Source organism: Phocoena phocoena, chromosome 1 (genome assembly GCF_963924675.1).
Source record: "Phocoena phocoena chromosome 1, mPhoPho1.1, whole genome shotgun sequence".
In the NCBI taxonomy this organism is placed as follows: Eukaryota; Metazoa; Chordata; class Mammalia; order Artiodactyla; family Phocoenidae; genus Phocoena; species Phocoena phocoena.
The window spans coordinates 166,610,000-166,627,250 of NC_089219.1; the positions used below are offsets into that span (position 1 = coordinate 166,610,000).

At 46.3% G+C, this 17,251-nt stretch overlaps 1 protein-coding gene across 1 annotated transcript; it reads left to right on the top strand.

The window, feature by feature from the left end:
• The first annotated feature begins 407 nt into the window (after positions 1-407).
• HHIPL2 (HHIP like 2) lies at positions 408-15,274 on the top strand. Its single transcript, XM_065871824.1, is given in 9 exon segments — positions 408-541; positions 3,244-3,346; positions 3,349-3,456; positions 3,458-3,587; positions 3,590-3,923; positions 5,014-5,159; positions 9,315-9,396; positions 14,062-14,144; positions 14,850-15,274. Coding segments are annotated over 9 exon segments (1,545 nt in total).
• Positions 15,275-17,251: the final 1,977 nt, after the last annotated feature.

The window sequence follows — 17,251 nt, forward strand, 5'->3', positions numbered from 1 at the left end:
AGCCACCAATGAATTACTGATGCTGTATTATGTTTTAAAAAGCAACATTCAACGAGGTATGATGTTGAACAGTACCCCAGGGATCATTCTAAGGACTCCCTCCCCTTGACTTTTCTCTTAGTTACAAAAACGTTTGTATTTTAAAAGCCCTTTAGAAGCTTGCTCACCTGCCAGCTGCCTCCACCTGGGGCTTTGGGCTCTGCACAGACACACTGAGGTGGAGTTTGGTTTCCACAGATTTCCCAAAGCTCTCCCTCTGGGGTTCTGCGGGCCCTGATGCTTTCTCAGGCCCCAGAAGAATGCGATTGGTATTCTTCATGGAGCTGTCTGGGCAGCCGTGGTCTGGGTCCTCCCTGCAGGTCTCTGAGAGCTGAGCACAGCACACATCTGTGGTGCTCACAGAGCGCATGGGGGAAGTGGTGGCATCTGTGGGGATGCAGCCCTCATCCTGGTCATTTGTGCCAGGGGGTCTCTGGTGTGATGATGGGGGCTCTCCCCAGCTTTCCAGACCTGGCCTAGGAGAGCTTCAAGCTGCTGAGTGGCAATGACTCAGAGGTTCTGCTTCTCCTGGCTCTCCAGTAGCCAAAACCCACATGCTTGGCAGACATCACCTCAGTAGGTCTCAGCCCGAACCCACGCTGGATGCAGACTGCACACACTGACTTTGTGGGAAGAGGGCTTCAGGGGTACAGGGGAGAGTCTGTGTTGGAGAGCAGGTGAAAGAGGTTGCTGTGAGGAGTGTTCTCATGATGTGCTGGGGGTGAGACACAGCAAATCCAGGCAGACCTTTGATCTGAGACCCGCCTGGGCATGTCAGCACAATTACTTGGCTCTCCTGCTGTGATTCCAGAGCCAACGGGCCACCCCAACTCCCAGTGAAGGGAACATAGAAGAGGCTGGCACAGAAGCCAGCCACCTGTGAGGCATCGCTCCGGGCTGTCCTCTCTTACCTCGGGTTCCACCCCTTGTCTGTTTCCTGGAGAATTAACTCTGGGAAAACCATCTGGGCAGAAGCTGGGCTCTTATGAGCAACACTGAGACTCTTAATTTCTGAGATATTCTCCTGATAAAAATGTCTCTTCCCTCCCTCTCTCCTGCCTCCCCCTTCCCTTTTGGGTGAGGTTTCAGAAAGCCAAATTCAACAGCTCTCCAGTTTTAAGAATTTGAGGAATAAGAATAACCTACACATGTCCATAATGGGAAAGAATGCGAAAAAGAATATATATATGTATAACTGAATCACTTTGCTGTACAGCAGAAATTAACACAACATTGTAAACCAACTATACTTCAATAAAATTAAAAACAAAACCAAAAATGAAACAAAAAAGAATAAGCTACAAGTGTCTATTAAAATTCACAACTTTATTCTCCCTCTTTCTTCCCCCCCCCCACACGTGGTGTGTTCCCAGCAATGATCCTGTAGGCAGCTATTAGGACCCCCATTTTACTGATGAGGAATCAGGAGTTTTAAAGGACTTACTGAAGGTCAAACAGTGTCGGGGCACAAATCCGGAGGCTCAGGCTCCAAGTCTCGTGCCCTTTGGATCACACCACGCCAAAGTAGAGTCACAACAGCCCTCGCCCATCCACTCAATGGTTCTCTGACCTGGGGCAAGCGTAAGGCCCATTAGAACAGAGCCTTTGTACACCTTGCTCACTGTCATAGCCCCCGTGCAGAGGACAGTGCTTGGCACACAATAGAGACTCTTCCTGGGCCTTCATTTTCTTTTTTTTTTTTTTTGCTGTACGCAGGCCTCTCACTGTTGCGGCCTCTCCCGTTGCGGAGCAGAGGCTCCGGATGCGCAGGCTCAGCGGCCATGGCTCACGGGCCCAGCCGCTCCGCGGCATGTGGGATCTTCCCGGACCGGGGCACGAACCCATGTGCCCTGCATCGGCAGGCGGACTCTCAACCACGGCGCCACCGGGGAAGCCCGGGCCTTCATTTTCTAAGACAGAGAAATGATAGTTACTGAGCTGATTGAGTAAAAGGCAACTGTGCAGGCTCTAAATTGCTGCATAAGAGTGTGCCATGGTAGTGATTATATGTCCACAGCCTCCTTTGCTCCTGGGTATTTCACCCTTATTTTTGTCTTCCATCTCTCTTCTTTCTACTCCCCAGGGGTGGACAGCTCAGCCAGGGACTCAGAGCGGTTCGTATGGCTTCTTGTCAGCAGCTCTGACACGTATCCTGAATAGAAGCAGACAATAGCCCAGGGAGAGATGCTGTGAGTCTCTGGGCTCTCTCTTCTGCTCTTTCTGATAACCAAGAAGTCGCTCTGCAGTCTGCAATCAGGGCTGAAATAAGAAAGAATGGGGAACTCAACATATCTGAGAAACGCTGCTGGTCCCTCTGTTAAAGTGATGAGAGAACAGACGTGAATGAGACGGCCCTGGGGGAGGCATCAGTGACCAGAAGCGGGTTCTGGGCCAGAGGACCCTGCCCTACTCCACAGCCCCAAACTACCCCCTTTAAATTGGTCTTTCTTACTTTCCTCATCTCCTTGCCTCTGCCTTTCGTCACTATTGAGAGTTGGTTGTCTGCCCACAATATTCTATTTTCCTCCTAGAAAACGCTATAGTTTAGGGAGGCCCGAGTAGCAGATATTCCTTTGGTTCACAGTCCTTGTATGTTTGTAAAGAGCAGTCATATGGCCCCATAGCCACCATTTAAATTTGTGTGGCTCCCAGCATGGTGTTTTGTGTATATTAAACACTTCAATATTTTTAATAAATAAGGAAAGAAATTGCTAGATGCCTAATCCCTGGGAATGATGTAGCGTGTTCACTTTGATCATTTTATTTTTAAATTATACAATATTTTGAACGTATGGAAAAGCACAGAAAATTAAGTTATTAACACTACGGATCCAACAGTGAGATTCAACAAATGTAAAACCCTCGCCACATTGCTTCAGATGTGCAGAAAGAAATTAAATCTTACAGACACAGCATTTAGGATAAAGGGGAAGATGGAGACATTTGGTACTCTCTCTTTTTTAGAAAAAATTGATCGTTTAATAAAACTATATGTCAATAATGAACTTAAAATGCTAGAGATGGTGTAATGAATATGAGGCTTTTTTTTTTTTTTTTTTTCCTTTCTGCTTTCCAGAAGCATTAACTGGGTAGAAAATTTGGGTCCCAGAGAGGAACTTTACCAGTAGTTGGTAACAGGAGCTCCAGAATCCTGGTTCTTTCCCAGATCTTTTTTCCCACTGTTTGCTCAAAAACTGGTTCCAGCTCCACCGTGGTCCGTCTGCCCGCTGGGGCTGAGCTGCCTCTTCTTTTCCAGGAGTGCTCGCGCTGCGCAGCCCACCGCTATGATGCTGAGAACCCGCGGACGCCCCCCCCCGGAACCTTCCCGACCTCTGCTCTGACTACTGCTCTGCATTCCACTCTAACTGCCGCTCCGCAGTCTCCCTGGTCACCAATGACCGCCACCTCCAGGAATCCCCATGAAAAGGATGGCGCGCGCTTCTAATAGCTCCTCAACCTTCCCGACAAGGACCACTGTTTCCCTAACGTCCTGAGGAGTGACCATCTCAACCGCAACCTGGGGGTGGTGGCCGAGGACCCTCGGGGCTGCCTGTGGCCAGCGGGCTGAGGAACCCGGTCTCCATGGTCCACGCTGGGGACGGCACCCGTCACCTCCTCGTGGCCGAGCAGGTGGGGGTCTATCTGCCTGATGGGAGTCGCCTGGAGCAACCCTTCCTGGACCTCAAGAGCATCGTGCTGATCACTCCCTGGATGGGGGATGAGAGAGGCTTCCTGGGCTTGGCTTTTCATCCCCAATTCCACCGCAACCGCAAGTTCTATATTTATTATTCGTGTCTGGGCAAGAAGAGGGTCGAAAAGATCCGGATTAGTGAGATGAAGCTTTCTCGGGCAGATCCCAGCAAAGCTGATCCCAAATCGGAGAGGTGAGGCATACCCACGAGAATCTGCAGCTGTGTACTGTGTTTCAAAATGTTGCCAATCAGTCCTCTGAGATGATACAGGGGAGCTTTCCTGGGTTTAGAGCTACTAGCTTATAATGATGATAAAGGAGTCATTGTTGATTACTGAGGTTAACCCAAGTTAGCTTCTTGAGTCCATGGCTTCTTCATGGCTACAGCCACCCACCTTACAGTTATACCTGGAACCATGCTTGCTTGAGTTTACAGAGGGTAAGCAAAGGCCGGCAGCCGTAAGGGTTTGAGAAATGATTTTAGATAATATCAGTATATTAAATGTAATAGCAGCCTCTGATTATTGCGTGACCATTAGATCCCAGGCCCTTTACCATGAACACGGGAATTCTCATCCTTGCAGGAAGCTGTGACGCAAGGCTGTTAAGTTACTGATATCTGGTCAGATGAACGGCTCAGTTCTAACTGATCTTACACTCCTGCTCTTTCACTCTACCATGCTGCCTTCTTTCCTTCTCCTTTCTGCCTTGTCTCTCTCTTCCCATATAGACAGGTTAGGGGATTGAAAAGAGCATGAAGAAGTGATAGACTGACCCCTGTGTGGCTGCCCGAAGGAAGGGACTGAGAGTTCTTGTAGAGCAGAGAGTAAGGCTGAGCCCCAGCTACTGGTTTTGAGCCCTCACTGTATGCCAGACACTTAGTGAGATATTTATATATATTATCTTATTTAACATTCACAATGCTTGCCTATGGTAAATTCTCTTACCATCCCCCATTTTATAGATTGATAGATTTTATAGAGGCTTAGAGGTGTTGAGCAACTCACCAGTTAATAAAAATTAGATTAGTCTTTTGTAGTGGTGCAACCTTCACAGGGCACCAAGCTCCTCTTATAATAGCAAGTGAACTTCCCCATCTAGGGCAAGTGGGTGACTGAAATATTTCTGCAACAGCTCTTTTGATTCCTGAGAGAGGCTAGTTATTGGTCTCCTATGGGAGACTCACTCCTGGTAGTCAAGGATTCCTTGATCCTAGGAGGAAAAAATATCCTGCAGGGTGGAAATATGGATTCCTAAAATATAAGGTTTTGCTTTTCATCTAGTCGACTTATGGCTTTGCAGGAAGATAGAAAAACCAAGAAATGGGAGAAACAGGACATGTGCCTGGGCAACACTGAGTCCTGTGCCTTCCCAGGGTCGATCAGCACATACAGCAGTTTTCTCATCTCCTTTGCTGAAGACGAAGCAGGTAACAAACGTACAAGGTTATTCTATTTCTGCTTACTGGAACTTAGATAATCACAGGCATTGTGAACTGAACATTTATTACCATAATAATCATTATTATTGCGATTGTTATTATTACTCTTATTATTGTTATTGAAAAAGCAACTACCACTTTTTCTATTTTCACTGTAATCTAGTCACTTTTTTTTTTTTTTTTTGGGAGACATGGGCCTCTCACTGCTGTGGCCTCTCCCATTGCGGAGCACAGGCTCCGGACGCGCAGGCTCAGTGGTCATGGCTCACGGGCCCAGCCGCTCCGCGGCATGTGGGATCTTCCCGGACCGGGGCACGAACCCATGTCCCCTGCATCGGCAGGCGGACTGTCAACCACTGCGCCACCAGGGAAGCCCTAGTCCCCTTTTATAATGTACTGGATATTGTTCTAAGCACTTTACATTTTCAAATCTTATTTAGTAATCACAACACCCCCATGATGTAACTGTTATGTTTATTTCACCAATGAGGAAACAGTGACTATGCCGACTTACCCCTTCTTTGTTGAACTGCACTGCTCTATGCAGGGCAGGCCAAGGTCTACACTGTAGTCTTTTCAATTCTTTGACTATGAAGGAGGTGCATGTACTCCTTCCTTCCTGATTTTATTCTAATCTGCAATTATACAAATGTGGACAGGGCCAACAGTGGGGCAGGCAGTGTGGGTGTTTATCCTGTTGGTGTTGCCTGAGAGAACGTACCTCTGATGATCCACCGGCTGGGCTGGGCTCTTCCTGACGCTGCCAACAGTTTGTTAGGCAACTTCTGTGAATGAACAAGGGAGAATTTCTTTCCTGAGAGATCTGAGAAAAGGGTAGACAGCTAGGTAGGAGGCTACTCATTAGAGAGATTAGGCATATGTTAAGGGCATCAGCAAAGCAAGGCATGCGTGCACATAAGAGCGGTGGGGAGGGAGGGAGGGAGAGAGAGAGAGAGACTCAGCTTTAGTAAATATCCTCAAATTTTGAAATCAGAAAATGAGGTTTTAACTTCAGCTTTACGTAAGTTATGTGTCAATTTGAAAGTTAAATTTTTATTTTGTTTATGTAAGTGGTAACAAGGCCTGTGATCCTTCCGGTATTTGGCACTGCACCTAGCCATGCTTGGAGGCAAGGAAGAGAATAAAATGATCTCTTAGGGGTCCCTTCGAGTCACAGGACTCTACAAGTGTAAACCAAAGCCTTGATGGTTTCCCACTTTCTACTCTGAGCCACTGGTGGCTGTACAGGAGCTTCACTTGAGTGGGACATAAAGAAAACCAGTCAGCAGCTGCACCGTTTCCTCTCAGCTAGCTTATGAATAGATAGTTCAGGATGAATATTTTTTTGTTTTGTTTCGTTTTGTTTTTGCGGTACGCGGGCCTCTCACCGTTGTGGCCTCTTCCGTCGCGGAGCACAGGCTCTGGACGCGCAGGCCCAGCGGTCATGGTTCACAGGCCCAGTCGCTCCACGGCATGTGGGATCCTTACAGACCGGGGCTCAAACCCGTGTCCCCTGCATCTGCAGCCGGACTCTCAACCACTGCCCCACCGGGAAGCCCAGGATGAATATTTTGTAGGAGAGGATATTTTGGAAAATTTAAGCGTTCTTAATAGAGAAAAGTCTTTGTGAGTTCCAAATTGGAAGTCCAAACATACTAAAAAGCAGAGAAACCACAGGCTGGCCTGTGATGCTCAGTGGAAAGTAGATGATGTGAAAGCCACAGGCCATGGTGGGGCCCTGTCTCCTGCTGGTGCCCAAAGGAAGCTGGAGCCCCTGAGGCTGGAGACCCTTGGAGGCCACCTGCCTGGGGCCCCTGGGCTGCCACATTCTGTGGCTTGCTCCTTTTCAGGATGCCACAGAATACCCAGGTTTTGAAGGTTTGGTTTGTTGAGCTGGTAGACTTCTCGCAGGAGAAAACAAGGCAGTTTTTGAATACCACTCAAGTACATCTGGCAGACAAAACTAAGTGTCCTTGGCTGAATTGGATGGAGTGGACTTGCCAAAGTGTTCCCAAGCCAGACTTTGCCCAAGGGCAGCCCTAAAGCCAGGGAGGCTGTCCCCGAGGCAAGTTATTTTCTTCCAGAGTTGCTTGCTTTTGTGTTTTTGCAAAGAGTGATTCAGGTTTTCTGCATGTGTTATAGTCTTTCCCATTATTGACCTGTTTAGAACTCAGTATTATTTCATTATTTTACTATTAGTCACCCGCTTGAGATAAGCCACATTTTAGTTGCACCAGAGCTCTGCCTTCACTGTTGCTACAGTTTATTTCCCGAGTCCTTCTAACCAACAGCTGGCACAAATAAACGAGTGAATAAATGAGTGAGTGGCGGGTATGGGGCTACCCGTGGCTGAGTTCTGATGGGTTGGATTTCTGAATGTCAGTCACTGAAGCACAGCCTCAGGAGGACTGGCTGAGGTCACAAAGCCTGCAGTAAATTCACATTGCATGCATTTTGCTTTACATGGCCTGTTATAGTTTTTTGCCCTAAAATACATTTTTAAAAAATGTCAGACCCTACAGATGACATTCACTTCTAGCATTGTCTTCCCCTGAAAATACATGCATGTCCAAATCTATGGCATGTTTGGAACCCAGAATTTACACCAACTGTAGTCATGTGTAGGGAATATGCAGCAATGCAGGGTTTCCAATTCTCCTTTTAGACCAGAAATTGTTTGCGTGGTTTGGAGGGACCTTTGCCCGAGGGTGACCTGTGCACATGCAGACAGTTGGTAGGCACCTCATTTATCTAATGTCAGCATCATCTTGGATGGTACCTGGGGTTTCTAATCAGAGGGGCAAACTGCCTCTAGGGAAGGGTTTGTCCTAAGTCCTCAGACCCCCTTACAAGGGGAAGGTTATAAATACAGTTTGTCAATACACAAAACCAAAGTCTATTATTCAGTTGTTACCTTGTGTGTTACCTTGTTGTGTGTTACCTTGTCACCTCTGCAAAGAACATCAGTCTCTCACACTCGGCCCGAGGCAAACATTAGTCACTGCTCTCCACGAATTCAAGGAAGAAGATTGTTTAACTAGCTCAGAGATGTCTAAAGCTCTAGGCTTTTCCAATTTTTACCTTATTAAGACGTTTCCTTCCATAAGCTTGAGAGAGAGCTTGTGTAAAGCACACAACAGCAAGTGCATTAAACCCAGTGCGATAGCATAAAAGTTGTGTCAGGCTCACAAAACTGTCACGGTGCCAGGCTTTAGGGAACAGAGACATAAGGAAGTAAGAGGAACTGCGGATGACTGAACACTTTCTCATTTAATACCTAATAATCAGGGAGGGTATTCTTATCTCCCTTTTACAAGTGAATAAATAACACGAGCGTTACCCAGGTGGAGAGGCTGCCCAAGACAACACAGATGGTAATGGGTGCTATCAGATTTCAAACTCAGTTTTATCTACCCAAAGTTGGGCTCATAAACCCTGCACTGTCCCTCACAGGGAACCGTGAAACGAGGTGGAATGAGGTACTTACCATGAGAAGGAAGCAGTGTTTTCTGGAGTTCAAACATGAGGAAATGGGAGGAAAAAGGGGTCCCTGGTAAAAGAGATGAGGAAGACAGTGGGTGGAGGTGATTTCTGTGGGGTGTGGAGAAGACCAAGGGGGTGCCGAGGAGTGGAGGGTGTCACAGGAAATAAGGAACCCAAGACTGAAGAAGGTGGAGCTGGAGGACACGGTGAGATGGGGGAAGGGGACTAACACAGTAAGGAAGGGGTAATAGAATGTAAAGTATCTAATAAGTGGTCCTCAGCCTGTGGCTTGCCTATCTCTGGGCTTTACGGAGACTTCCTTATCAGTAGTGGAGAACTGGGGAGGGAGATGGAGGCTCACTGAGGTGAAGTTTCTGAAAGCAAAGAGGTGATAAATGAGAAGCCCTTTAGCTCAGGGAACATGAACAGAAACGTGCCTCTGCTGGGGGACACCCCAAGCCGGTCTGGGGGGCTGAGATGGACTTTCTCCTTGGCGAGCTCACAGACCTTGAGGCCTCACTGTCAGTCAGGATTTCAGGGACCCCTTCCTGGGGCTCACGCATTTCAGGGCCACAACCCCTGGTGATGATTTTCTGTGTGTTCAGCTGTCTTGGCCCGGCCTTGTGTCCTGTCCTTGATGGCCTGTTCCTGTTTTATCAGGGGAGCTCTACTTCCTGGCCACCTCTTACCCGAGCGCCTACACACCGCATGGATCCATTTACAAATTTGTTGACCCATCGAGGTGAGACTTGGGTTACCTTTTCTTCTCAGGTGATTGGAATTCATCTTTATCGCCATGGCAGGTCAGAAAAACAGTCCTCACTCCCCAAGAATTACCAGATATGATCAACGGAGGGTATCTTTCTTTTAGATGCAAAGCAGATTGGTCTGGGACTTCCCTGGTGGCGCAGTGGTTAACACTCTGAGCTCCCAATTGCAGGGGGGCCGAGTTCGATCCCTGGTCAGGGAACTAGATGTCACATGCACGCTGCAACTAAGGAGCCAGTGAGCTGCAACTAAGGAGCCCACGTGCCACAACTAAGACCCGGCGTAACCAAATAAATACATTAAAACAAAAAAAAGCAGATTGGGCAGACAAATGTGTAGGACAATGCATCTGTAGGAATTATGGAATATTTGGGAAATGGTCTCTTTGTGGTTGGAAATGAGGATCTTGAGCCTTTCTAGGATGACTAGTCCAGACCTGTGGCTCCTGTCTTTTTTTTTTTTTTTTTAAATATGCTTCTGGAAACTTCTGTCTGGGATCATCTGACAGTGGGTGTACACCCCTGCCCACTTGAGTAGATATTGCCGCCCTATCCCATGGGCTGGTCTTTGGCACATACAGTTGGCCCTCCGTATCCATGGATTCCACATCTGTGGATTCAACCAACTGTGGATCAAAAATATTTTTTAAAATTCCAGAAAATTACAGAAAGCAAAACTTGAACTTGCCATGCCCTGGCAACTATTTATGTCATATTTACAGCTAATTACATAGCAGTTATATTTATTTACAATTATTTACATAGCATTTACATTGTGTTAGGTATCACAAGTAATCTAGAGATGATTTAAAGTATATGGAGAACGCGTAGGTTATATGCTGAACACCATACCATATCACATAAGAGACTTAAGCATCAGTGGGTTTTGGTATCTGTGAGGTCCTGGGACCAATCCCTGGGAGCTGTATCTAAAACTGTCAGGTTTCTCAGTGTCTCCACCTGATCCTTCCTGGAATTCAGTGAGAGTATTTATTCACTTGGTAGACTCTATGATGTTTAACTCTGCTTCTCTGCCCACCTTTCTCAGAGACTAACCAACCTTCAACTCATCAGGCAAAAGCCATACTACAGCCTCCCATCTGTGAGGTTGTTGAAGGTGTGTCCGTATCTGTCCCTGGGAGAGTGATCCAGTGTATCCATCCTCAGAGCTCTGGGCAGTGTGCGGGATTTATCTCAGGATTCTTACCCAAAGCCAGAAAGTCTCCCCATGAATCAGCTTGAAGGTAGACCTGCAGACGAAGACTTCCCTGTGAGGCGTCTGTTACCATATCCGGGGTGGTGTTCAGAGTACATTTGCTGCTGGTGAGGGCTCAGAAGCCCAGCCCAGCACAGCTCCCCTTGGCAACTGGGCTTGGGTTTGGTGTTCTCAGATGTTCCCAGAAGAGACTCAGTCCCTGAGGTTGTGCCCAGGGGCTCTCCTGGTGGAGTGCAGCGTTGTCAGGGGTGAATTAGGGACTGGCTGTCCCCACTGCTGGGTCTACTCCATGCAGATCTCCTGTGCTTGAGGGATGAAGCAAACCCAGGGTCTTTAAAGTGCTTCCAGAGGCTGAAGGTGCCTGGGCGGGGAGTTTTCTGCTCTTTCTATCAACAGGTTTCCTATGTGAATCCCTTTTTCTTTCCTTTGACAGTTTCCTGATTTGGCTGGGGGATAATTTAGCTTACCTCTAGTGGCATGAGAGATCAATCATAAAGCAACTGTAAAGGCTGCTCCATGCTGAAGACACCCTTTCTCATGCACCTTTCTCTCAGTTGACATTTATGGAGTCATTTCTGTGTCGCAGGCACTGTGCTGGGTGCTGTGTGTGCAGGCTGACATTTGATGCTGGCAGAATCCCAGTGAGACAGGGTAACACCCTCAATCTACAGATTAGGTAACTGAGCCTAGCTACCTTTGATCACTTGCCCGAGGTAGAGCTAGTAAGAGGTGACAGAGGATAGGAACGCATTCCTCTTTGTGGCTCAATCATTTCAGCACTACCTATTCACTTCAGTTATAATGACGACTTGAATTGTACAAACTTCTGTAGCAGTGGGTCCAGATTCTGCTCTGCTTACTTCTTTAGCCCGTCTTTGCACTAAATGCACCTCCCCCAGCATTCTAAGGAGCAGTTGGTTTATTTATGTATGCTTTTACCCTTCCACCTTTTCCTTCTGCCCTTCCCTTAGAATCATAGACTCTGGATGCTGGGTTTGAATCTCAGCTTTACCACCTAGTCTGCAAAGTCCCTTTTGTTTCAGAAGGTACACCCAGGGGACAACAGTTTGAGAATCAGAATACTAGGAGGCAGAGAGGCTGCCATTACTTAAGGGGCCGTGCCATGAGTATCTGAAGAGATTTTCTTTAAAGGGAATCACTTTTGTATGTGCTGAGCACTGCTCCAATCGTTTTTTTAAAATCTCATTTAAAAAATAATTTAGGGCTTCCCTGGTGGCGCAGTGGTTGAGAGTCCACCTGCTGATGCAGGGGACACAGGTTCGTGCCCTGGTCCTGGAAGATCCCACATGCCGTGGAGCGGCTGGACCTGTGAGCCATGGCTGCTGAGCCTGCGCGTCCGGAGCCTGTGCTCCGCGACGGGAGAGGCCACAGTGGTGAGAGGCCCGCGTACCACAAAAAAACAAAAACAAAAACAAACAAAAAAATAATTTAAAAAATTATATATCAATCACTTATGGTGTGCCAAGCACACAGTTCTTTTTTTTTTTTTTTTTTTTTTTTAAACATCTTTATTGGGGTATAATTGCTTTACAATGGTGTGTTAGTTTCTGCTTTACAACAAAGTGAATCAGCTATACATATACATATGTTCCCATATGTCTTCCCTCTTGCGTCTCCCTCCCTCCCACTCTCCCCATCCCACCCTTCCAGGCTGTCACAAAGCACCGAGCTAATATCCCTGTGCCTTGCGGCTGCTTCCCCCCAGCTATCTACCTTACTACGTTTGTTAGTGTGTATATGTCCATGACTCTCTCTCGCCCTGTCAAAACTCACCCTTCCCCCTCCCCATATCCTTAAGTCCGTTCTCCAGTAGGTCTGCGTCTTTATTCCTATCTTACCCCTAGGTTTTTCATGACATTTTTTTCCCTTAAATTCCATATATATGTGTTAGCATACGGTATTTGTCTTTTTCTTTCTGACTTACTTCACTCTGTATGACAGATTCTAGGTCTATCCATCTCATTACAAATAGCTCAATTTCATTTCTTTTTAAGGCTGAGTAATATTCCATTGTGTATATGTGCCACATCTTCTTTATCCATTCATCCGATGATGGGCGCTTAGGTTGTTTCCATGTCCTGGCTATTGTAAATAGAGCTGCAATGAACATTTTGGTACATGACTCTCTTTGAATTTTGGTTTTCTCAGGGTATATGCCAAGTAGTGGGATTGCTGGGTCATATGGTAATTCTATTTGTAGTTTTTTAAGGAACCTCCATACTGTTCTCCACAGTGGCTGAACCAATTCACATTCCCACCAGCAGTGCAAGAGTGTCCCCTTTTCTCCACACCCTCTCCAGCATTTATTGTTTCTTGATTTTTTGATGATGGCCATTCTGACTGGTGTGAGATGATATCTCATTGTAGTTTTGATTTGCATTTCTCTAATGATTAATGATGTTGAGCATTCTTTCATGTGTTTGTTGGCATTCTGTATATCTTCTTTGGAGAAATGTCTATTTAGGTCCTCTGCCCATTTTTGGATGGGGTTGTTTGTTTTTTTGTTATTGAGCTGCATGAGCTGCTTGTAAATTTTGGAGATTAATCCTTTGTCAGTTGCTTCATTTGCAAATGTTTTCTCCCATTCTGAGGGTTGTCTTTTGGTCTTGGTTATGGTTTCCTTTGCTGTGCAAAAGCTTTGAAGTTTCATTAGGTCCCATTTGTTTATTTTTGTTTTTATTTCCATTACTCTAGGAGGTGGGTCAGAAAGGATCTTGCTGTGATTTATGTCATAGAGTGTTCTTCCTATGTTTTCTTCTAAGAGTTTGATAGTTTCTGGCCTTACATTTAGGTCTTTAATCCATTTTGAGCTTATTTTTGTGTATGGTGTTAGGGAGTGATCTAATCTCATACTTTTACATGTACCTGTCCAGTTTTCCCAGCACCATTTATTGAAGAGGCTGTCCTTTCTCCACTGTATATTCCTGCCTCCTTTATCAAAGATAAGGTGTCCATATGTGCGTGGGTTTATCTCTGGGCTTTCTATCCTGTTCCACTGATCTATCTTTCTGTTTTTGAAGCACACAGTTCTTATTTAATCCTCCTTGTCTCCCTGTGAGGATGGGTGATATTACTTTTTCTATTTTACAGAAGCGAAAATCGAAACTTAGCAAGGTTTACTTGCCCATGGTCCCCAGGTACCCTATTCTCTCTGTTGCCAAGCCCATGCTCCAACCCCCTCACTACACTGTCCCTGAAGTGCCTCACTACAGTGTCCCTGTGATGTCCATGTCCTTTCTCCTCTCTGTCTGAGCTCATCGCAGATTTCCTGTTACATCTGTCCCATCCCTATGGATAAGGGAGGGCTGAACCCAGTTCTTGCACATGTATGCCTTTTGGTGACCGGAATTTCATGGTTCCATCTTCAGAGTCTTGTATCCTCACTTTTTCTCTCTGTTTTTAGGCGAGCACATCCAGGCAAGCGCAAGTACAAGCCAGTGCCGGTGAAAACCAAGAGTAAGCGGGTCCAGTTCAGGCCACTTGCTAGTGAGTCCCTCTCTGTCTTTAGGCTCAGGCCTTGGCATCCAAGTGCTGGCACAGTGCCATCTGCAAACAGCGGCAATCCCGGGGTGGCAGGTCTTATTTTCTCACCTAAGGCTTATCCTCTGGCTGAGGACTATTACCTGTGGTCTGTATGTCTCCTCTGTGTACCAGGGTGAGAGGTGGCAGCACCTCCTTCTGCTGTGACCTGCTGTCATTCATTCTTTCATTCATTTATTCGTTCAAGTATTCATTCATTCATTTAGTACTTACTTTGTGGCAGTCCCTGTGCCAATCCCTGAGGATACAGCAGTGAACCTGACCTGTAGGAGTCTAGAATCAAAGGAGAGGAGGGCATGTAGTGCAGGCAAATGAAGAAATAAATATAGCATTGAGGTTCTGGCTAGAAGCATGCCCAGGGGACTGAGAAGGCCCTCAGAGTGAGAACCTCTTCCTCCCGGGAGGGTAGTCAGGAAAGACTTACAGGGGAGGGACAGTATCTTCAGGGAACTATTCTAGAGTCATGCATCTCTGGAGTGATCCCATTACAAAAGTAATCTATTTAGATCAAGGCCAGGGAATTAAACATATTAACTTCAAAAGAATTTATATTCAAGAACCCTCAAGTGGGCATAGGCTTCCTGGGCGGCACTTCCCTTCGAGCTACTTTCCAGAACTAATATTTCTCCTAAATAAACGCTTGTTTCCCAGAAATGGTCTTGGACTTGCTAAAGAAGAAGTCCGAGGAAGCTGCTAAGAAACTGTCCAATGCAACTTTAGCTTCCAGTCCAGACCGGACCTCATCTCAGAAAGGCTCCTCCAAGAAGCCGGCTTCTGCCACAAGCAGCGGGAAGACGTTTCCAAGGTCTGGTGCAAAGCAGAGAGCTACAGCGTGGTCCCCAGGCCCCCAGGGGAAGAGAAAGAAGAGCCCGAGATGCCCCCGAGGCAGAGGCAGCCAGTTGGCACAGTGGAGGCGAGCTGGCAGAAGTGTCCCTCTGCCTCTTCGGTCACGGTGGCAGGTCAGGGGACGAGTGCCCAGAGAACCACCTTGCCACGCGGAAGCTGCTACTGCTGAAGGTGACCTTAGACGCATGGGAAGCCAGGGGTGGAGGTGGGAACCGGCGGAGAGAGCTTGATTTAGGCGGCACGGTTGTCCTGTCCACGGGAATTTTTCCATCTAAACGGATGCTCCTTGTCTGCTTCTGCGGGGAGACCAAACCCCATGTTGCCAGGGCACCTGGCTACTCATGTGCACTAGTCTGTAAACCTGCTTGGAATTCCACTGTGTGTTTATGTTTTGCTTTGTAAATGCCTTTGACCTAAGGTAGTAAATCAACACTTGCTCCAATAGACAAGCTTCTTTGAGCTTGGAGAGCCCCTCTAAAATGGTCATCTCCTTTGCCCCCTTTAAAGATCAGGGTCTGAATAAGGTTAGGTCCTGTTCTGTACCTCCAGTGCCTACTATTTTGCCCTGGCAAATAGCATAATAAACGTGACTACTTTTTGCATACCTACTGTGTGCTAAGTTCATATGTTATATTATCTGAAACCTCAAAACCTTGCTTCTTATGTGTTGCCATATAATTTATGTTGAAGGTGAGGGAAGTGAGGCTTGGTGAGGTTAAGCCATGTGCCCTAGACCACAGCAGCCAGGGAGCAGGGAATTGTTCAGCTGGACTTGAGCCAATGCCCCTGTCAACCTCCGGTGAACTTGCCTCCCTGGAGGGGCCTCAATGAGGGTTGGTAGCTTTTAACCAGGTATTTGAGGAATGAAAGGGCTAAGAGAGGAAATGACCCCTGTCTTCAAGAAGTTCTCCAAATTGTGCAAAGCATCCAGAACGGTATAGGCAATTTGACTTAAGCAGAACGAAAACAAAAATGCCCGGGTTGTTAAGGACTTTTAGAGGTCACGTGATCCTTGCTTTAGATGAGATTGGACATATCCTGGACAGGTTATTTTAGACTTCCAAAGAAGTAGATTCCATTTTGTTTCTTTAGCAAACTCCATTTGTAGGGTAACCTAACCTAATCTAAATACACCAAGCTTCTCTGATTCTCTTCCTCTTGCTTTCTCTTTATTAACGATGCAAAACACTGGTCATCACTTTCTGAAGATCATTTTTAGATCATCTCTTATCTACCTTCCTTTGCCCTGTCTCATGGTTTTGCTTTTCTTTACTTTTGCCTACCTTTGTAGCTCTTATGAACACTCTAGTTGACTGAAAAAAATCACACAATCTAAAAGTTGAGAATTATACTTTATTTGGCAGACTTACTGAGGACTATAGCACAGGATAGCAGCCTCTCAGTTAGCTCTCAGGGGCTGTTCCAAAGAGGTAAGTGAGGAGCCAGGATATATGGGAGTTTTTGCTGAAAACAGACAGACAAACAAACAAACAAACAACATGTGGTTGAACATCAAAAGATTAATGCTAATCACAACAAAGAGACATTTCAAGTTAAAGATCTTAGTGCTTTTCTATGTATGGGAAGATGCAAGAGTCTGGGCTCACTGAAATTATTCCTTAGGTATGCATCTTAACTCTCTAGAGCCAGTCTCCTGTTTTTCTCCATCCTGAATTCTCCTCAGGGTGCACTGTCAGGGGAGGCTGCAGTGGCTGATGGCTTATAGCCACAACACCCTTTGTTTACTGAAATGGCGGGCGACATTCTCTGTACACACTCTCCAGGATAGAAATGAACTTCAGGGTCTGACCTACCCTGATATTTTACAGTTTTAGCTTCTCAGATGAAGATATCAACATAAAGATGGGAGGGCTTACACCCTGCATCATTTTGTTGAAAGATGGCTGAAAATCCTGGTGTAGTTCAGGGAGACTGGATCTAACCTCTGGAAAGAATACATGAGCTCACTCTGTCTCATTTTTTCCCTGTACAATCTTTCTTCAAAGACGTGTGGCAAAAATAGGGTCTGGCCCTATTTCATGAATATAAATGCAAAAATCCTCAACAAAATATTAGCAAACTGAATCCAGCAATACATAAGAAGGATCGTACAACATGATCAAGTTGGATTCATTCCAGAGTTGTAAGGATGGTTCAACGTATGGAAATCAATCAATGTGATCTAACAAAAGAAAAGACAAAACCAT